The sequence below is a fragment of the Talpa europaea genome (genome assembly GCF_964194135.1).
Source record: "Talpa europaea genome assembly, chromosome: 3".
Lineage (NCBI taxonomy): Eukaryota > Metazoa > Chordata > Mammalia > Eulipotyphla > Talpidae > Talpa > Talpa europaea.
In genome coordinates this window covers 958,013-978,365 of record NC_140069.1, presented here as the reverse complement: position 1 = coordinate 978,365, position 20,353 = coordinate 958,013, and the positions used below count along the sequence as shown (strand labels likewise).

At 71.2% G+C, this 20,353-nt stretch overlaps 1 protein-coding gene across 3 annotated transcripts in view; it reads left to right on the top strand.

Moving 5' to 3' along the window:
- Positions 1-2,496: 2,496 nt before the first annotated feature.
- ADGRB1 (adhesion G protein-coupled receptor B1) overlaps positions 2,497-20,353 on the top strand; it is a gene marked incomplete at its 5' end in the record, with an annotated part of 57,211 nt that continues 39,354 nt past the window's right edge. For all 3 annotated transcript variants that reach the window (XM_084230209.1, XM_084230207.1, XM_084230208.1), the window contains 16 exons: positions 2,497-3,283; positions 10,206-10,367; positions 11,007-11,117; positions 11,519-11,683; positions 11,826-11,990; positions 12,278-12,442; positions 12,624-12,788; positions 13,090-13,191; positions 13,499-13,605; positions 13,683-13,877; positions 14,090-14,158; positions 14,536-14,644; positions 17,406-17,549; positions 17,962-18,037; positions 18,120-18,222; positions 18,992-19,035. In XM_084230209.1, the coding sequence (XP_084086335.1) occupies positions 2,497-3,283; positions 10,206-10,367; positions 11,007-11,117; positions 11,519-11,683; positions 11,826-11,990; positions 12,278-12,442; positions 12,624-12,788; positions 13,090-13,191; positions 13,499-13,605; positions 13,683-13,877; positions 14,090-14,158; positions 14,536-14,644; positions 17,406-17,549; positions 17,962-18,037; positions 18,120-18,222; positions 18,992-19,035 (2,669 nt within the window). The remainder of the gene's footprint in view (positions 3,284-10,205; positions 10,368-11,006; positions 11,118-11,518; positions 11,684-11,825; positions 11,991-12,277; positions 12,443-12,623; positions 12,789-13,089; positions 13,192-13,498; positions 13,606-13,682; positions 13,878-14,089; positions 14,159-14,535; positions 14,645-17,405; positions 17,550-17,961; positions 18,038-18,119; positions 18,223-18,991; positions 19,036-20,353) is intronic.

Here is a 20,353-nt window from a genome sequence, read left to right as displayed (position 1 = left end):
CGGGGGCCTGGGGGCCGTGGCCCTGGAGCGGCGGCCTTAGCCCTGCAGACCAGAGGCGCGCCCCGTGCCCGCCCGCGTGGCCAGCCCAGCTCGCTGGAGGCGGCCCAGGGCTCCCCCTCGAGGGGCCCCAGCTGCCCCCCACATCCCAGGGAGCACCCACTGGGCCTCCCGGCCGTCGGGCAAGAGTGAGCAGATCCGTGTGAGCCGCCGGCACACGCGTGTTCTGACAACCCCACACACAGACGTGCGCACACACGGGGTCCGCCCGGCCCAGCCAGGCCCCACTGCCATCAGCCCGCCCTGGCTGGACGCCCTCGCTGGCCCTGCCCCGGCTCCCCTGCCCACCCCCAGCAGCAGGCGGAACCCCACTGAGGTCCCGCCAGGACCCCACACCCACCCTCAGGGCCTCAGGCGCTGCCTGATCCAGTGACCGGGAGCAGCACTCGCCACCGCACCCCCGGGATTCTGCGGGGGCCCTTTCTGCCTGCTGCTCGCACCCGCACCCTGCTCAAGGTCTGGCCACTGCCAGGCCAGCGCCCAGCCGTGCTCTGGGCCCCGAGCGCCCTTACCGCTGCCCGCCCCCGCCACCCTTCCCTGGCCCCGGCCGCGCGGAGCCGCGTGGTGATGGGCCGCCCGCCTCTGGCCCTGGCCGCTGTGCCTGGAACCCCAACAGGCTCTGGGGAGGCTCTGAGGCTCCTCTGCGGGGCCTGGAGGCCAGGAGGCCCCCGGGCAGAGGCAGGTGCAGTGGCCCCTGCCCGGGCAGAGAGCCCGCCCTGCAGGCTTGGCCGTGGCTGCTTTTCACGTTCCCTTCTTAGGGCACCCGGGGGACTTGCCGCTAAGGGGCCGTGGACACGGGCTGGCCACGGCCTCTATGGCCACCCAGTCTTGCAGGGGTCTGCCCTGTCCCTGGGCAACTCCCACCCTCTGGCGGAGAAGAGTAAGGCTCCAAGCCCATTGTACAGGCGGGGAGCCTGAGGCTGGGAGTGTGGGGCTGGCCGAGGCCCCGCAGCACTGGCGGTGGCCCTGCCCGTTCAGCTCTGCCCACAAGGCCGGGGAAGGGCCCCAGGAGGGTCTTGCAGTGCCACGTCCGACCTTGTCCTTGCACAGCTGGTCCAACCAGCAGGAGCAGCGAGTCCCCGTGGGCCCGGCCGGCCTGGGCACGGTCAGCAGAGAGATCTACACGGGAGCCCGGCTTCCTCTCGCCTGCCCATCCAGCTGCTGCCCAGGCCCCGCCACAGCGGGGGACCGTGGCGCCAGGGCTGGGGCTGGTGGGGAGCCTGAGGCGTGGCAGCAGGAGGAACCAGACAGGGTCCACCTGCAGGTGGGAGCAGAATGGGCCACGCTGGCACCCCCTTCCCAGGAGTGAGTGGGCAGCCGCCGGGGCCCGGGGCGTCCTACAATGCTGCATCTAGGGTCATCCCCGGGGGCTCTGGCGGGGCCTGTCCCGCCCCCTCATTGTGAGCCTGGGTAAGTCACTCAGCCCCAGCCGCAGCCCAGCCTGTTTCCTCTTGGCGGGACGGAGAGGGCGACAGTGCCGCCTTGCGAAGGGAAGGTGAGGCAGGGGCCCGGCTAAGGAGGAGCCTGGACCTGGACGTGGACACTCAGATGATCCCCGCCCGGTCCTCCCCGCCCAGCTCGGCCAGGCCAGGGCCCCTGGCCCAGGAGGCGAGGGCTGGGGAGGGGTGGGCTCCCGGGCCGCGTGGGGTCTGCAGCAGGAGGCCGCAGTGGTGGGTGGATGGCACTGATGGGTGCCAGGCTCTGAGCCCCTTCACCCCCCAAAGAACTGTGGAGGCGAGGGGCAGATGGTGGGAGGGTCCCTGCACCCCACCCCGAGCAAGAGCCGAAGCTGGGGTGGGCAGCGTCACCCCTCTCCTCCCCCCACCCTCTTGGGTCAGGTTTGCAGATGGTTCCCGGAAGACGGGCAGCGGGGGCGGGAGGGCCGGAAGGCCGGGCAAGGAGACAGGCGGGGGCGGGAGAGACAGCAGGGAGCCTGGGAACGCTGGGCCGCCCCTGAGGTCAGACGGGCGCGGACACCGGGGACCAGCCAGGGGCAGACCAGGAGCCGCGCCAGGCTCTCCGGCAGACGGGCACTGCCAGGGCCCCGCGCCCTGCTCGGCGGGCTTAGGAAGCCTCTCCTGGCCCAGGCCCCTGCCCGCCCCGTCCCCGTGGCGGAGCAGGCCGACCGGCAGGTGGGCCCGGCAGGTGCCTGGGAGCAGCGCCAGGGCCTGTGTCCGCCCCCCAGCAGGCCAGGGCCCCAGGGCTCACACAGCCCCCTCCTCTTTCTCTTCCAGCTCTGCTGGCGGACCCCGGGCCTTAGGAGCCTCCTCTGCCCTCCTGGTCCTCTGAGGCCCTCGCCCCTGCTGTCGCCCAGAGCCCCCGGCCCCTGGCCCGGACCCCTGCCCGGCCGGTCCCGCTCGCCGCCCGACTTGGCATGTCAAGGCCTGGCCCACGCCTGCCTGCCCAGCCCGCGGAACCCCGGCGGCCCCGCGAGCTAGGATGAGGGGCCAGGCCGCCGCCCCCGGCCCCCGCCGCGTGCTCGCCTCGCTGCTGCTGCTGCTGCTGCTGCTGCTGCTGGGGCGCGGGGCGCGGGCGGCCTCGGGGGCAGACGCAGGGCCTGGCGCCGAGTCCTGCGCCACGCTGGTGCAGGGCAAGTTCTTCGGGTACTTCTCGGCGGCCGCCGTGTTCCCCAGCAACGCCTCGCGCTGCTCCTGGACCCTGCGCAACCCCGACCCGCGGCGCTACACGCTGTACATGAAGGTGGCCAAGGCGCCGGCGCCCTGCCGTGGCCCCGGCCGCGTGCGCACCTACCAGTTCGACTCGTTCCTGGAGTCCACGCGCACCTACCTGGGCGTGGAGGGCTTCGACGAGGTGCTGCGGCTGTGCGACCCTTCGGCGCCCCTGGCCTTCCTGCAGGCCAGCAAGCAGTTCCTGCAGATGCTGCACCAGCAGCCGCCCCGCGCCGGCCGCGGCCCCCCGCGGGACCCCCCGGGCCCCGGCGACGACTTCTCCGTGGAGTACCTGGTCGTGGGCAACCGCAACCCCAGCCGGGCCGCCTGCCAGATGCTGTGCCGCTGGCTGGACGCCTGTCTGGCCGGCAGCCGCAGCTCCCACCCCTGCGGCATCATGCAGACCCCCTGCGCCTGCCTGGGCGGGGACCCCGGAGACCCTGCTGCGGGGCCCCCGGCACCCCGTGGGGATGTCTGCCTGAGGGACGGCGTGGCCGGTGGGCCCGAGAACTGCCTCACCAGCCTCACGCAGGACCGGGGCGGGGACGGCGCCCCAGGTGAGTGACCGGGTCTGGGAGAGGGCCCGTCTGGGCCACCGTGGGGCGGTGACAGTGCCCCGGGCCCACCACAGGGCAGGGCCGGCTGAGCATCGTGGGGAGGAGGAGGGCGTGGACGAGGGTCTGATTTCTCGGGGATGGGGGCATCCGCTGGGAGGCGGGATGAGTCGAGGGCCTCTGGGGGTGTCTGTGTGGACGGGGGAGCCGGATGGACGCCTGCTCACAAAACCGTCTTGAGGCAGAAAACAAGCCCCATGGGACTGAGGGGAGCCGGGACCCCGTGCTCTGCACGGCCTGGCGCCTGGCGGCGAGCTCTGTGAAGCCCCTGGGGTGCAGGTGTGGACTGGGGTGTCCGGGAAGCCAGCAGAAACCCCATCAGGGAGGGGGCACCAGTTGTGCCAGGGCCACCCAACCACCGGTAGAGGGAGGCTGCCCAAGGCAGAGGTCACCGTGACCTTGGAAAGGGAAGCCTGCACCGGGTAGCAGATGGGTGGGTCCCGGGCACAGGGCGGTGGGGCACAGCAGAGTGGAGGGGGCCGGGGACTGGGAGTCGGCGGGGGGGTTGGCCTGCCCTCCCTGGCCCTCCGCCCCGCCCCAGCCTCAGCGCTGCCCGCTCCGCACGGGTGCTGTCCCTGCGGTTGGTGTCTTGGGGCCCGGCCCACGGGGCCTGATTCCCTCAACGCGTCCCCGTGAGTGCCAAGGGCAGCAGCCTTGCAGGAAGGGCTGGGACAGCCCAGAGCCTGCCAGGAGGCCAGGGCAGGGGCAGGCTGGCATGACGCCTGGGGGTGCCCATGCGGGGAAGCTCTGGCTGTGCTGAGTACCTACTGTGCGCAGGCTCCAACAGCAGCCGGGCGGCCATGTGGGTGGCACAGGGTCCCTGTGCTAGAGCAGAGGCAGGCGCCGCACCAGCCTGAGATGCAGAGGGGTGTTGCCCACGGGACAAGGAGGGGCCGGGGTGGGCGTCCAGGAGGGAGCTGACCTGGCCTGCTCAGGGCAAAACAGCAGGGTACCTGGGCAGGGCTGCTGACCTCGCCGACGTTAGGGACGTGGCTTGGGGGCCGGATCACAGTTTCTGGAATGAGGACATTAAATGAGGCGAGAAGCTCGTGTGAGGCCGGGAGAGGGCGGTCTGGAGGCCGGAGTGGGACCGAGTGTGAGGCCTGGGGCGGCAGGCAGCCACTCCCATGGGCAGGGCCCTGGGCAGAAGCCATGAGGTTCAGCCCGGGGCCGGTGGCACAGGCTGCCCTGGGTGTTGCCACGGCTCCCCTCAGGCCCTCCCCTTCCGAAGGAGAGAGGGAAAATACCTGCTACCCCATGACCTTGGCGTGAGGGCTGCGGAGACTGTCCCCCATCTCCCTGGCTCCCGGGCGGCGACAGCCAGGAAAGGGGGCATTTTGCAGGTGGCACGGGGGAATTTGCAGATGGCATCAAGTGGCGCAGAGGAGGGCAGCGCGGGCATGGTTGGCGGGGTGGGAGGTGTGTGCAGTGTGTGTGCATGTGGGAGGTGCGTGGTGTGCTCGTGCGTGCACGCTGGCTGTGTGCGGGCTGGGAGTGCGCCTGGGTGTGCACAATGTGCTGGGGCGTGGGGGGGTCTGGGCCCCGCGTGGCTGGTGTCCGTGACACTGGCAGACCCAGCGCGGCAGGCCTGGGGCACGGGTGGGGGCACTGGGCCAGCAGCATGGACAGTGGGGTCTGCGCAGCCCAGAGCCACTTGGCCGGTGGCCCCAGGGGCCCTGCAGAGAGCCGCCGCAGCAGGAGCAGCAGGGGCCAGCGTGTCCCCAGCCGTCGGGTGCCACACAGCCACGGGCTCGCGCTCAGGGTCCTGTAGCCCCAGGGCCTTGGCCGGGCTGTTCCTGAGATCCAGCCCCCAGCTTCCCTCCCGCCGCCCCCTCAGATTGGGGCCCATGAGGCTGCCTGAGAGCCAGCCCTGCGCTGGCTGCGTCCCACGGCCGCCTCTGGGGGCGCGGCGTGCTCCCGGCTCGGTGGCGTCTGTTCCTTAGGGCTGGCCCTGCTGGGCGGTCAGTGCCACAGAGCGGGAGGGACGCTGGCCAGGGTGTGGGGCAGCGCCTGGTCAGTCCAGGGCGGGCGAGGCGGGAGGGCGAAGGCCAGTGCGCCCCTCCTCTGATTTGAGGGCTGACGCAGGGCAGGCCTCGGGGAGCCCCCAGGCCTTCCACAGCGAGCTGGGCGGGGAGGGGTGTGTGTGCGTGCCCGGCGTGAGTGCCCACGTGTGTGCCAACGTGCGTGCCTGGCGTGTGTGCCCTCATGCGTGCCCGCGTGCGTGCCCGGCGTGTGTGCCCTCATGCGTGCCCAGTGTGCGTGCCCGCGTGCGTGGGTGCGCTCGCCCGGGCTCGCGGGAGGGGCGGCGCGGCGTCGGCGAGGCCAGGCTGCCGTCGGGGTGGCTGGGCACGCGGCGCCGCCGTCTGTCGCCGAGCCCCGTGCCCAGGGCCGGGCGGTGCGGCCGGGGCTGGTGGCCAGGCACGTCCCTCGTCCCGGCGGGCACCGAGCAGGTGGCCTGGGCCGGCCGTGGCCCACTTTCCGCCGGCCCGGGCCGTGCCAGCGCCACCTGGCCACGTCAGCCCGGCCGCAGCGGGCAGCCCGGGTGATCGCGCGCTGGCCACGGCCTTTCTCTCGAGGGTTCTTTTAAATATTCATGTTTTAATTAAAGAATTTTATTGTGGACGGGCCGGAGGGTGATGAAAAGCTGCGTCCTGGGGCTGCAGGCGGGGGACGCCACCGCATTGGCAGGAGGGCTGGGGCCGGACGCCCGAGGGGGGCGGCAGACGGGGGGGGCACAAATCGGGGTAACCAGCCCCTGAGGGCACCTGGGGGGACCCCTGGGCCTTCAGGCTGCCCACATGGACATGGCGCCTCCTGCCCGCCCCAGAAGCGGAGCCACCGCAGTTGGGGGGGTGGGGGGGGCCGCCGGCCGCGGGGTGTGCGCGCCCGTGGGGGCCAGGGGCGCGCTGGGAGCAGTGGCTGGGCCCCTGCGGGCCTGGGAGGGCTGCGGGGGGCTGTCCTGTCCCCTGGGGCGCCATTGCGGGGGCGCCAGGGGGGAACCTGGCTGCCCCAGGACAGGCCTGGACCTCCCTAACTTGACCAGCCTGGGGGTCCCCCGGCGCCAACCCGCCGGGCCGTGGCTGCGGGCGGGGGCGGCCCCTGCTGGGCCAGAGCAGAAGCGCCGCCGCCTCCTGGGGGTCCCCGAGCCCGGGAGGCCGAGCAGCCGCCCCCGGGACTCCCCGCCGTTGGACTTGGGGCCCAGGGGCTGGGGGGCCACGGCCTCCGGGCTGCGGCGCCAGGACGGGAGGGAGGCCGGAGGCCCAGCCGCTCGCAGCGCCCTCTCCGCCCTCTCGGGGTGGCCGGGCTGCCAGGCCGCCGTTAATTGGCCCCATTCATGCCCTAATGAGATGGAAATGAGGCTGCGGACAGAGGGGCATTGAGCGGGGAAGAATGGCCGCCTCTTTCCGGCCTGGAGGGGCAGCCCACCCCCAGCCCTGCCCACGCCTGCGCTGCCCCCTCGCCACCCAGAAGCGCCCGGCACCCCGCCCTGGCAGCTAAGGCCGCTGCGGCTCGCGGGCCGGGGCTGCCACCAGCGCGGGGGCCAGGCCTTCACCCCGCCCGGCCGGTGTCACGGGGTGGCACGGGAGGGGCGCCACGGCCACAGGGCACCTCTCCCCGGCGGCCTGGTGGGGCCCAGCCCGGCCAAGGGCTCAAAGCGTGGAGGGACTCGGAGACCCTGACCGGGGCTGGGCTCGGGCTGGCCGGGGTCGGCTTCAGGGTGACCTGGGTCAGGATGTGACCGGGGCCGGGGAGACAAGGGCCCACGCGTGACCCTCGCGCAGCGTGTGCGGCTCCGGCTGGGCCTGCGGGCGGGTCCCCTCAGCGGCCCCTCCTTGGCTGCCCGCCTTGTCCCGCCTCCCGCCCCTCCCCCACGCGTGCTCACCACCTGGGTCACCAAGGTAACCAGCCGGGAATCGTGGGTGTTCTGGCAGCCGAGGCCTAACCTGAGTCTCTCCTGAAAGGCAGAGCGCCGCTGCCGTTGCCATGGGAACCGAGTGGCATCCTCGGAGGAGCCTGGCTTGGTCACCCTCTCTCCCACCCACCGCCAGTCTCCACGTCATTGGGTGTCCACGTGGGGGCTGGGCCTGGGCCCCGGGAATAGGCGGCCTGGCCTGTGCGGGTCCCCAGGCCCGTGCTCTGGGCAGGACGGCGGGGCCTCGACAGGTGAGACCCTGGGCAGGCCCCTGCATCCCGGCCGGCCGCCTCGCGGCCATGGGGGGCACCCTGCGGCGTGTGGGCCCGGCCAGCCCCAGCCCTTGACCAGGGACACCTGGGCCGCCCGCTGCTCCACCAGGTGGCTGGGCTCATGGCTGCGGCGGGCAACCTGACCGGGCGGGCAGGGGCAGCCAGAGGGCGGCCCCACTTCAGCACCCCTCCCTGGTCCTTCTGCCACCTTAGCAGCTCACGGTCAGGGCGCTTAGGTAGCTCCTCCAGCTTAGGGTGCTCCCAGCGCGGAGACCCCGGCACACACAGCCTGCTCTCGGCAGGCCTCCGGGGTGACCTTGCCAGCCCCCAGTTTCTTCCACCGTAAGAGGCGGAAAGGTTGCCTCCCGGGTGGACAGGTTTCCGGTTCCCGTGTACCGAGGCGCCTGCCAGGGCAGGGCCCACGGGGCGTGGGGGTCAGGACACCCTGCCCCGGGTGCAGCCCGGGAGAGCGCCACAGGGGCGGGGGCACCCTTCCTGGGAGGGGTCGCTACTCGCGCCGCTTCCCGGGTGGGGGCACGTTCCATGGGCCTGGGTCTCCCACCTGGACAGTGGGGCCAGCGAGGGAGGGCTCCCTGCAGCTCAGACCAGGAGGGGCCGGGGCCAGGCCCTTGACCCCCGAGGTGGGCCCCGCCCTGGGCCCGGACAGCGGCAGGGGGCTGCGTGGATCGGGGCGCGGGGCCTCCGCGAGCCCTGCTGTGCGGCCGGGAGGCTCGCGGTCGATGTCGCTCCGGGGGCTCTCACGGCCCTCGCTGCCGAGCCAGGGACAGGCCGGCTTCTCTCAGTGTTTCCTGTTGTCTCCGCGTCGCCCCCCCAGGGACGCGCCCCTCCAGCCCTCGCCCCTCAGTGAGGTGTCCCCGTCGACACCCGCGCGCCCCGCTCTGGCCAGGGCGGGGGTCGCAGGCGCCCCGGAAGGCCAGGGCCCGGCCCAGGTGGCAGCGGGAGGGCGGGACGAGCCTGAGTTTTCACTCGCGCCCCCACACCCCAAAGGCAGGTGGGTGAAGACTGAGCCCGCACTCCAGGCCCGAGGTCTGGGCATCTTGGCCTGTGTGCCCAGCGCCAGCGCGGGCCTGCACCCGGGATGACCTTGGGCAAGGCGCTGGGCCTCTGGGGCCCAGGGAGAGGTGGGACCTGGGGGTGCTCTGAGGGAACAGCGTGCAGAGGCTCTGCAGCAGAATCCGGGCCATGGGGGGGGGGGGCGCTCCCATTCCCACACTACCTGCCCGGGCAGAACGAGCCCACCTGCCGGCACTGGGCCGCCCCTCCCGCCCAGCTGCATTCCTTGGCCCCTGGCGCCCTCTGCTGGCCGGTCTGAGCACAGGCGCAGGGGCTCCTGCCTGGACAGTTTGCTGCGAGTCAAAGGGGTTCTCTGGGGTGCACTCCAACCCCATCTTGCACCCACCCTCCCTTTCTGGCCCTTTGCCATGTGCTGCCAGACCCTCTTCCCCGGCAAGGACAGCTGTTCTCTTCAGCTGAGGCCTGAAGGCCAGGGCAAGGCGGCCTTGACCACCCCATGGTTGGGGGGGGGTGGTTCTTGGGCTCCAGCCTCCCTCCTGCTGGGACCCCCTGTTCTCCCTCGGGGACCCCTGCAGTCCTCCTCACCCCATGGGGTGGGGCCTGCCACCAGCCGCAGTCAGCCGGGGTGCCGGGACCTCCCTGCAGGCCAGGCATGCCCGCCCCAGGGCACAGCCGCATGGGACGGCGTCCAGCCCAGTGGGTGGGGGTCCCATGCGAGCACGGCTGGCCTGGGGCTATCCCTGGCCGCCTCGGACTGGGTGGCATGAGTGAGTGTGGCCAGAGTTGGCACCTTATTGATAGGCCTGGCCCGGCTTCTCTGGGAGCGCAGGGGTGGAAGCCAGGTGGGCAGCAGGGTGGCAGTGCCCCAGATACAGCCTCACGCTCTGGCTGAGAGGGGGTGCCTCCTGCTGCACCCCTCCGTGCTTCCCAGTGCTGTCGGGCTCCGTGTCCCTGGTGGCACACAGGCCACCAAGGGGTTCGGGCTCTCAAAGGTCGCTGGGGTAGAGGAAGACCTGCGAGACGGCTGGCCGAGGTCAGAGCGGGGCCCGGGGGACCTGGTCCCCAGGCTCCCTCTGCACTCAGTGCCGGCTTGACAGGGCGTGGGGGTCCCGGCTCTGCTGTGCCCTGGGTCACTCCTGGTCACTCCTTTCCCCCTCGTGGGGCAAAGAACACACAGGTCAGCCTCTGAGGGCCCACTGGGAGGGGTCTGAGGGTTTGTGCCCAGGAAAGAGGGCCTCAGCAAAATGGGGTTCTTGGGGAACCAGGCATCCACTGGGGTGGCTCCATTCATTCTTCAGACCCATCTGGGGTCCAGCTGGGTCCATCCCCCGTCCTGGGCCAGTAGAGACCCTGGCAGAGGTGCCTTCACAGCAGTAGGGTCCTGTGAGCTGACACCCCAGGGGCACGCTGCCAGCCACCTGGGCACTGCCTCCTATGGCCTTCCCTGGGCACCCCCACCCTGCCAGCGTCTGCCTCACACCAGGTCACACACACCCAGCGGGCACGCGGCCTCCTGGCTTGACCCTCCAGGCTGGCTGGGCTGGTCCGGCATGATGGGGTCTGTCCTGGTGGGTTCCTGTGCCCCATACTCCTGCCTGGGAGACCACGGCGCACCCTGAGCCACAGCCGCCCTCTGTCCCCCCAGGTGGCTGGAAGCTGTGGTCCCTGTGGGGCGAGTGCACGCGGGACTGCGGGGGCGGCCTGCAGACGAGGACGCGCACCTGCCTGCCCGCGCCGGGCGTGGAGGGCGGCGGCTGCGAAGGGGTGCTGGAGGAGGGCCGCCTGTGCAACCGCAAGGCCTGCGGCCGTGAGTGCGCCCAGGGGTGGGCGGCGCCAGCGGGAGGCGGGGTCAGCGGAGGGGCAGCTGGCCAGGGGCGGGGCAGGGGCCTGTGCAGGTGAGGGCCCAGGAGCAGCGGCTGGGCCCGGAGTTAGGTGAGACTGGATGGGACTAACATCTCCCCTGCGCACTGGGAATTTGGGGGCACAGCGGAAGACTCTCCAGCCCCAGCCAGATCCCCCAGTGCCGTCCTGTCTCCGGGATGCATCTTTCTAGTCAGACGCATCTTGGTAGACGCATCTCTGATGACCTCATGCATTTTTTAGCTGGTTCCATAGGGCTCCATCAAGTGATAACGAGCCCGGCCTTCTTCCGTGGTTCTCCCTCGAGGAGCCTTCCTGCACAGGACGGGGCAGGCCGGTGGGGGCTGAGCAGGGCAGTCACTCCCGCTCGCTGTGCTGCTGGCGAGGGGGGCGCAGAGCAGTGGCCAGACAAGGGTTGGCATCGGGTGGGGGGGAGGCGGAGCTCCAGCCTCAGGTTTCTCAGCTGCCCAAGGGGCCAGCCCAGCCCCGCTGCGCCGGTGGGGGGGGGGGGGCTGAGGGCCCAGGTCAGAGCAGCGACCTTGAGCAGGGCAGGCCCAGCCGGACTCTGACCGCAGCCCTCCTGCAGCGGCGGGGCGCGCCGGCTCCCGAAGCCAGTCCCTGCGCTCCACCGACGCGCGGCGCCGCGACGAGCTGGGGGACGAGCTGCAGCAGTTCGGGTTCCCGGCCCCGCAGACAGGTGAGCTGCGAGGGGTGGGAGATGCTGCCGCGCGGGCGGCTGGCGTCGGGAACGGGACCTGGGGCAAATGCTGTCGGGTATTCGTTGCTGCCAATTCTAGGCAATAACTAATAACTCACCGTAATCAGACTAAGCTCTTAGGTGCCAGGCTCTTGTCTCCGCGCAGACCAGGGTGCTGGCCAGGGGCCTGCGGGGGCCAGACCCCAGGGACCCCCCCCTCCACGACAGGGCTGCCCAGGTTCCAACCTTGTAGGGGGAGGGGCGAGTCCTTGGCGAGGTCAGCCCCGGGCTTCAAGGCCGCTGCCTGTCCTGCGGGCGCAGCCTGCAGCCAGCTCGGCGGCCCGTCCTGGCACCTGGCAGCCGCAGCGCAGGCCGGTGACGCCGCAGGTCTGGGCCGGCAGGTGACCCCGCGGCCGAGGAGTGGTCCCCGTGGAGCGTGTGCTCCAGCACCTGCGGCGAGGGCTGGCAGACCCGCACGCGCTTCTGCGTGTCCTCCTCCTACAGCACGCAGTGCAGCGGGCCCCTGCGCGAGCAGCGGCTGTGCAACAACTCGGCGGTGTGTCCAGGTGGGCGCGCGCGGGGGCGGGGCCGCGGGGGAGGGTGTCGGGGGCTGGGGAAGGGCCTCAGGGGCCAGGCGAGCCCCGGGGTGCGGGACAGCCGGGCAGCCGTGGTCACCAAGAGCAGCGGAGCCCTGTGGTCCCTCCTCAGTGCACGGCGCCTGGGACGAGTGGTCGCCCTGGAGCCTCTGTTCTAGCACCTGTGGCCGCGGCTTCCGGGACCGCACCCGAACTTGCAGGCCCCCCCAGTTCGGAGGCAACCCCTGTGAAGGCCCTGAGAAGCAAACCAAGTTCTGCAACATAGCGCTGTGCCCTGGTAGGTCAGAGGGAGGGCGCGGGCCGGGCTTGCAGGAAGGCAGGAGGGCCGCTGCGGCTGACCAGCCCGGGAGCGGGTGTGGCCTCCACCGGCCGGGCGCTGGGGCCCGAGCCTGTCGCCAGGAGGTTGGGAACTCCGCGGCCTCCTCACACTCGCGCCACCGGTGCAGGGCGGGCGTCCCCGGGAGGGATCGCGCCCACGTCCACCTGCGTGGGGCAGAGGGGCCGGCGGGGCGTCGCGCGGGTGTTCACGCCGGCCGCCTGTCCTTGCTCCCCCGGGCCGGGCAGTGGATGGAAACTGGAACGAGTGGTCCAGCTGGAGCGCGTGCTCGGCCAGCTGCTCCCAGGGCCGGCAGCAGCGCACGCGGGAGTGCAACGGACCTTCCTATGGGGGCGCCGAGTGCCAGGGCCACTGGGTGGAGACGCGAGACTGCTTCCTGCAGCAGTGCCCAGGTCGGGGCGCCGGGGGCTGGGGCTCCGTGGGGCGGGGCGGGCACCGCGTGGGGGGCGCTGGGGGGCGGGCACCGGCCTGTGGCGCATCCACTTGAGCTCCGGTTTCTCCTGGTCCCCCCCCCCGTGGCCTCCTGCTCCCGTGCCCTGGACGCCGGCACCTCCCGGCCGCCGCGGCCCGCAGTGGACGGGAAGTGGCAGGCCTGGGCGACGTGGGGCGGCTGCAGTGTCACCTGCGGGGGCGGCACGCAGCGGCGGGAGCGCGTCTGCTCGGGGCCCTTCTTCGGGGGCGCCGCCTGCCAGGGCCCCCAGGACGAGTACCGTCAGTGCGGCGCGCAGCGGTGTCCGGGTGAGGCCCTCGCCCGCCGGGCGGCCCGGGGCGTGGTTAGGGGCGTGGCTATGGGGCGTGGCTCGATGAGGCGTGGTTAGGGGCGTGGCTAGGGGGCGTGGCTCAATGAGGCGTGGTTAGGGGCGTGGCTCCGGGAGGCGTGGCTAGGGCGAGGCTCCAGGAGGCGTGGCTAGGGGCGCTGCTCAGGGCGCCTGAGCCAGGTGGGTGCCAGGTGGGTGCCAGGTGGGTGCCAGGTGGGTGCCAGGTGGGTGCCAGGGGGTGGGGGCCCCGCCCGCCCCCCTCACTGCCCCCGGCCCCGCAGAGCCGCACGAGATCTGCGACGAGGACGGCTTCGGCACCGTCGTCTGGAAGGAGACCCCGGCGGGAGAGGTGGCCGCCGTCCGGTGCCCCCGAAATGCCACCGGTGAGGGCCCGGGCGGGTCGTGGGGTCCCCTCCTCACGGAGGCTGCGGGGGGCTGTCCGCGCCCGCCCGGGGCAGCGGGGCCGCGGGGCGGGGGGCGGGCCGCGCCCGTGTCCGAGCGCCCACCCGGCGCCGGCGGGCAGAGCCCCCCGTCCCCGCTTAGGGGAGCCGAGGCCAGAGACGCGCAGCCCCGGCCCGCGCGGGGCGCCCGCCCCTCTCCGTGGGGCCGAGGCGCCGTGTGCCCGCGGGGGGGCGCGGGGGTCCGCGGGCCAAGCCGGCTCCCCGGCGGGGCTGACCCGCGTGTCCGCAGGCCTCATCCTGCGCCGCTGCGAGCTGGACGAGGACGGCGTGGCCTACTGGGCGCCCCCCACCTACGTGCGCTGCGTGTCCATCGACTACCGCAACATCCAGATGATGGTGAGGCCCCCGCCGGCCCGGGGCGGGCGCGCCGGCCCCGCGGCCCCGCAGGCACAGCCTCCCTCTCGCCTCCCCAGACGCGGGAGCACCTGGCCAAGGCCCAGCGCGGCCTGCCCGGCGAGGGGGTCTCGGAGGTCATCCAGACCCTGGTGGAGATCTCCCAGGACGGGACCAGCTACAGCGGGGACCTGCTGTCCACCATCGACGTCCTGAGGAACATGACCGAGATCTTCCGCAGGGCCTACTACAGCCCCACCCCCGGGGACGTGCAGGTGGGCCCCGGGCAGCAGGGCGGGCGGCCTGGGCGCCGGGAGGACCTCGCCGGGCCTGGATCCAGCCTGACCTGGCCGTGGGCTGGGCCCTGACCCCACCTCACGGAACCAAAACCCTGGTCGCTCCGGCCCCGGCCCCGGCCCTGGTCACACGCTGACCCCTGACCCTGGTGCGTTCTCTGCTCCCCGGCCCCTCCTGCTCGTCTTCCCAGAACTTTGTCCAGATCATCAGCAACCTGCTGGCTGAGGAGAACCGAGACAAGTGGGAGGAGGCCCAGCTGGTATGGACGTGGACTGAGCGCGGCACGGGCCACCCCAAGGGCTCTGGGTTCGGGTGCAGCCGGCCTCCCGCGGGCGCGACTGGAGGAGGTGGCTCCCCTGAGTTCCGTCCCACCTGAACGGGGCCGCTAGAGGACGCGGCGCAGGACCAGGGCCGCCAAGGGAGGGCCCGCCGTCCTGTCCTCGGCCCCGCCCGCTGTCCTCCCCAGCGGGCCCCGTCCACGAGGCTCAGTGTTGTGGCCCACGAGGGTGGGTGCTCGAGGCCCCGCCCTGCTGCCACCCGCGGTGCTGGGTGGGACGGGAGAAGGGAGGCGGGGCACCCGTGTCCTGGCTGCGGCGTGGGGCTCCCTCTCTGAGGCCCTGTCCCCGCCGCCCCCAGATGGGCCCCAACGCCAAGGAGCTCTTCCGGCTGGTGGAGGACTTCGTGGACGTCATCGGCTTCCGCATGAAGGACCTGCGGGACGCATACCAGGTGACAGACAACCTGGGTAAGGCGTGCCCGCCCATGCAGACCCCACGCTGCAGGCCCTTCCTGCCTCGGTTCCCATCTTTAGACACAGCGGCCAGGCCGCAGGCAGCACCGGGCCGGTTCTGAGCCCAGTTCTGCTCACGGACCCGCATCCCGTGGGCCCAGTCTGCAGTGACCCTGGGTGGGGGGGCGTGGGGACCCAGATCAGGTCCTGGAAGCCTGGGCACGCTGGGAACCCCAGACTGCTGCCCGCCCTGGCTTGCACCCCCTGGGGCAGGGCCCACTGCTGTTCACCCCGGTGCCCTCTGCTGGGGCACCTCAGGATTTGAAAGCAGGTCGGTGCTGGCACCTCTTCTGTTGCCTCCTCCACCCCAGAGGCATCAGGTCGGAGGGGCCCCCCAACCTCTGAAATGGGCCAGCAGTGCTCACTTTCTGGGGGTGCAGAGGACAGGCAGGCCTGAACCGGGTGGTCCAGGTGACCGTCGTTCCACATCCCACAGTTGTCCTCGAGTGTCACCAGTGTCCCCTTGAATAGCTTTCATGGCCACATTCCTCAGATTCGCCCTATCTAGAGGCACCTTCCAGACTTTTTACTGGTCAGTGCAGTGTCCATCTTCCCAGTGGGACCCAGGAGTGGGTGCTGGCCCCAACAGCGATCCAAGCACACCCAGGAGGGAGGTTGTCACCTTTGTGGAGACGTTCTACCTTTAGTGATGTGACCAAGACTCCCTGCACTAACAGACGGGAGGCGTGGAGTGGCCTGGGAGGCTGGGATGAACACCCCTATATTTGCTACCCTGGAGGTTTGCAGAGCTCGGGACCGGCCTTCCACCTCAGGAGCTCAGGGTCCCAAAACCCAGCCAGAGCTGAGATCTTTAGGCCAGCGTCACCATCCTTATCGTTGGACCCCAGACTCGGGCCTGGGGTCAGGTACTATGGAGAGCCCCTGGTGCTGGGGTCAGCGGCCCAGGCTGGTTGGTTTGTGCTTGGACCATCTCTGAGATGCTGCCTCCTCTCTGCCCCCTTCCTTGCCTGGCTGAGCCCCCACTTTTAGTGAGAGCAACTGACCCGAGGGGGCTTTTGTGGGACCATGTGGTATGTGCCTAGGAGACCAGCTGGCAGTCGCTGTGGACCTCCTGCCAGACTTCACTGTGGTGCGGCTCTGGGCACCCAGCACCCTGGGGGCCCCCAGACCTGACACCGACCCCACCTGGGGAGCTGTCCTAAGCAGATGACCCTTCAGACCAGCCCCTGGACGCGAGGGAGGTGTGGGCTCCCCCAGTCACCCTGCCAAGACATTCATCACCCTGCCGTCCACACGCCGGATACCCCTACCCCAAGGGTGCCGCGCACCACCGGGGCACACCCCAACACACCCACCACGCTGCACACTACACACACCAAACACACACACACCATAGACACCACAACCACACACACCACACATACCACAGGCCACAGACACAACACACATACACGCACATACGCACACACCCCACACACACCTCCACCCATCCCACGCATACCACAGGCCACAGATACCACATTCACCACAGACAGCACACACATATACACACCCCCCCACGCACACACCCACACACAACACACACCCACACACAACACAAATACCACATTGACTACGCACCACATCTCACCCGCCCACGCTCCATGTGCCCCTCTCCTGCCCCCCGCCCCCCGCGGGCCCATGGTCATTGTCGCAGCCCCAGGCCTGCCTCCTGCCCTCAGGGCTCCTTCCCCTACCAGGGCAGTCCCGCCGCAGCCCCGGACCCCTGGCCCCACGCTCCTCAGGCGCCTGCTGTCTGGTCTGGACCTCCGTGCCGACCCAACGCCAGCACCGCTCCCCATCACCGTGCCCCCCCTGGAGTGGCCGGTGTCCACCCAGGCTCCCTCCCAGGCCCCGGCCCCGCGCTCCTCCCAGGGAGCGGCCCAGGGACTCCTCATCCTCTGAGGCCCGCACACCTACCCTCCAGGCTGCCCCCCCCCCCGCCACCCTCGCGTCCACCTGGACGAGTCCTGGCCCACTTGCCCTGAGTCCAGCCGCCCCACGGGCCATGGTGCTCAGACACCCTGCCGGGACCTCCTGCTGTCCCAGCCCCCCATCCCTTGCGCTGACCCCACGTTCACGTCCCCATTCCCGTCCGCCCTCCCACACTCACCTGGGATTCGACCCTGCGGGATGCCGAGGCCGGGCCAGGCAGAGCCCTTAGCCTGGGGGCTCGGGCGCCAGGGTCTCCCAGCAAGCAGATGGGAGGAAAGGCTGCCACGTCCATGACTGGCCTCTGGTCAGCCCAAACACTCGGTGCCGCCATTGGTGCCTCCCAGGGGGCTGGGCCCTCTGCCGCCACTCTCAGGGTGCTTACCAGGGTCTCCCCTCCCTGCATCCCCACCACAGACCTGAGTGAAGAGCCCACCTCTGATGCCTTCTGAGCCCCTGCCTGGGGCTCCTGCTGGGCAGGGCCTGCGAGGGCCAGCCCCACACCCAGCCCATGACTGCTGCCCCTCGCTGTCTCCCGTGGGGCCTGTGTGGGGTCAGTGTCCATGCTGGGGGAGCTGGCCTGCGGCTGAGAGCTGGGGCTGCCAGAGAGGGGGCACCGCTGGGGCCTTGGGCCTCGTGGCGAGCGTGGGACCAGGCAGAAACCTGGCCAGGTGTGCCCACGTGTCCCCTCAGCCGCAACTGCCCACTCCCAGCTCCTCAGGCCACAGCTGTGCTCTGTCTCCTGTCTCTGTCTCTCTCGGGCTCCTCCCGTCTCCCACCCCAGTCCTCAGCATCCACAAGCTCCCGGCCAGCGGAGCCACGGACATCAGCTTCCCCATGAAGGGCTGGCGGGCCACGGGCGACTGGGCCAAAGTGCCGGAGGACAGGGTCACTGTGTCCAAAAGCGTCTTCTCCACAGGACTGGCTGGTGAGGGGCCTGGGGCGACAGGGGCCCTCACGAGAGACTTAGGCCCCAGGATCTGAGAGCCTGCCCCTGGGGGTGGCCCTGGGGCTGACCTGCTGCCTCAAGGGCCAGGATGGCATCTGCTTCATCCAAATGGTGGCCGCTCCTCCAGGAGGGCCTCCCTGCCCTCCCTGTGTTCAGAGGCCTTGGGGCCCAGGAAGAGGTGCCATGCCCGGCCTGCCCCAGCTCTTGGGGTCCCCTGGGGCACCTGGGCTGCCGCCCGCTCTCTGACCCCACGTGGCATCCCAGGTGGCTCCCGCTCCTGCTAGGGCTGGACGTGGGGAGGCGGGTGTGGGGCGCCTCCCTCTGGGGGACACACGCCCCTGCCGAGCAGCTCCGGCCTGGCGCCGGGAGGGCTGACGCCGCTGTCTTGCAGAGGCTGACGACTCGGCCGTGTTTGTGGTCGGCACGGCGCTCTACCGGAACCTGGGCAGCTTCCTGGCCCTGCAGAGGTGGGCTCCGCGCGGGCAGGCCCTGAGGAGGCAGCCGGGATGGGTGCGGCCGGGCACTGGGCCTGACTCCCCTGTTCCCCAGGAACACCACGGTCCTGAACTCCAAGGTCATCTCGGTGACCGTGAAGCCCTCACCTCGCTCCCTCCTCACTCCCCTGGAGATTGAGTTCGCCCACATGTACAATGTGAGTGCCACACGCGTGTGCGGGCTTCTGGGCCCCTCCCTCCCGTGCCACCTCCACCCGAGTGGGCAGGGATGGGGTGTCAGAGGCGGGCGCTACCCAAGCTCAGGGAGCTGGACATGGGGCTGGAACTGCCCCAGCCATTGTGGCCCAGGCCCGGGTAGAGGTGCCACCCCGTGGGCCCCACGGCCCCGCCCCTCCAGGTTTCCTCCAGGTCGCCACCAGCCCCCCGCAGGCCCCGGGGGTGGCCGCCTGGTCACCCGCCAGGACTGGGAGTAGGATGAACAGGCCCTGCTCCTTCTGCTGTTTGATCTCGGCCAGTGGCTCAGCCTCTCTGTGCCTCAGCGCCCTCCCTTGCCGAGTGGGCCAAGCCGGCTGGGCGAGGGCTGACCCACAAGTGCAGCACCCATGGCCCTGGCGACCACTCACTCTCCCCCGGGGCTGGGCCTCGGCCGAGCTGCGCCTGCCCACCTGCTCGCAACCCTCAGGGCTCCGGGAGGGTCTCCCCATCACGCCACTTTGCATGAAGTTGACCAGCCGCTGAGGCATCTGGACATAGCCACTGCCCAGCCCCACTCAGAGGGGCCGGGGGCCACCCACAAGGAGTGGAGGGCTGGCCAATCCCTTCCCTGATCTGGCCCCTGGCACCACCCTCGGCTCCCTGGGGTGTGTCTGCACAGGCAGAGCACTCTGCGCCCTGTGGGTGGGTCTGCAGCCTGGGGCAGGGGTCTCCCAGCGGGAGGCGGGCCTGACTCCTCCCCTCCCCCCCCAGGGCACCACCAACCAGACCTGCATCCTGTGGGATGAGACGGACGTGTAAGTGCGCTGGGCCCGGGGCCCCGGGGCCTCCGGGAGGGCTTTGGTGCGCTCTGCCGCTGAGGCCTGCCAGGCCCGCCCCTCCCAGGACAGCCGCGGGGCGGGCGGGGCCTCTGCTGCTCTGAGGCTCTGCCCACGGGCTCCCCGTCCAGCCAGTGGTCGCCACTGGCTGCCTGTTCCGTGCCAGCAGGGTGGGCAGGGGGCCGCTGTGCTGCCATGGAGCTCCCCGTGTGGGTCCCCTGAACAGAGTCCTCCTGTGCGGTGCGGCTGGGGCGCCTAATGGGTCCGGGAAGAGCTTGTGCAAAGGCTTCAAAGTGGGAGTGGCCCGAGGGTTAAGGAGGGCAGAACTGGGGAGCAAGGGGGCAGAGAGCTTGGTGCTGGCCTCACCCCCAAGCTGTGTCCGTGGTTTGGGGCACATCGGGAGGGTGTGGCAGGGTGCCGGGCCCTGCCGGCTGGGCCCCTCCGGGCCGGCCGGGGTGCAGGCGCCAGTCCCTCGCTCCGGGCAGGGCCGGGACTCCCCACAGGCGGCAGCGGCTGAGCGCAGGCGGGAGGGTCGCGGGGAGTGGTCGGGTGTGGGCGCAGATGGGGCTGCGAGGGTCTTGGTTGTGGGGTCTGAGTGTCGGGAACTACAGAAGGTGTCACAATGGGGTCGTCACTGCTCGCCCATCGGCCCCCCAGCCTTCCTCCAGCCCCCCACCCTCCCGTCTGTACCCACCGGCCCCGTCGCTGGCTGCCGTCCACTGCTTTTCTCTGGTTTCTGCAAGTGGCACAAGCTCTTTGTGCAAAACAAGGTGTCAAAAAAGGACGAGAAAAGAAAAGCCAGCAAGACGCCCCCACAGCTGACCAGGCTGCCTGCTGGCCAGTGCCCTGTCAGGCTGTGCGTGTGCAGGGGTGGGGGGTGCCGGTCTGTCTTGTCCAGCCCCTTATGTGGCGCAAGTCCCTCCCACAGCCCAGAGACCCTCCATGGGCCCCGAGAAGCTGCCTGGCTCCCCCCGGGGCAGGGACACAGTCCCAGCCCATCCCCCCGAGTCCCTGGGGCCTGGCCACTGCCAGCATCCTGGTGTGGGCAGCGCCACCCACATTCCCCAGCCTGTCCTTGGCACCTAGCCCCTCAACGGCCTGAAGCTCTTGGTAGCAAACCGTAGAAAGCTGGGGCCAGTCCCTCCCCGCCAGGAGGCAGCAGTCAGGGAGCCTGGCCTGCTGGTGGGCTGCCCCCGGCCTAGTCTGCGGCTGCGCCTGTGCGGACCTGGCCACCCCCCGCTGGAGCCTGTGCGCCCTGTTCCTGACAGAGAGGACCCCAGAGGCCCATTTCAGGCCC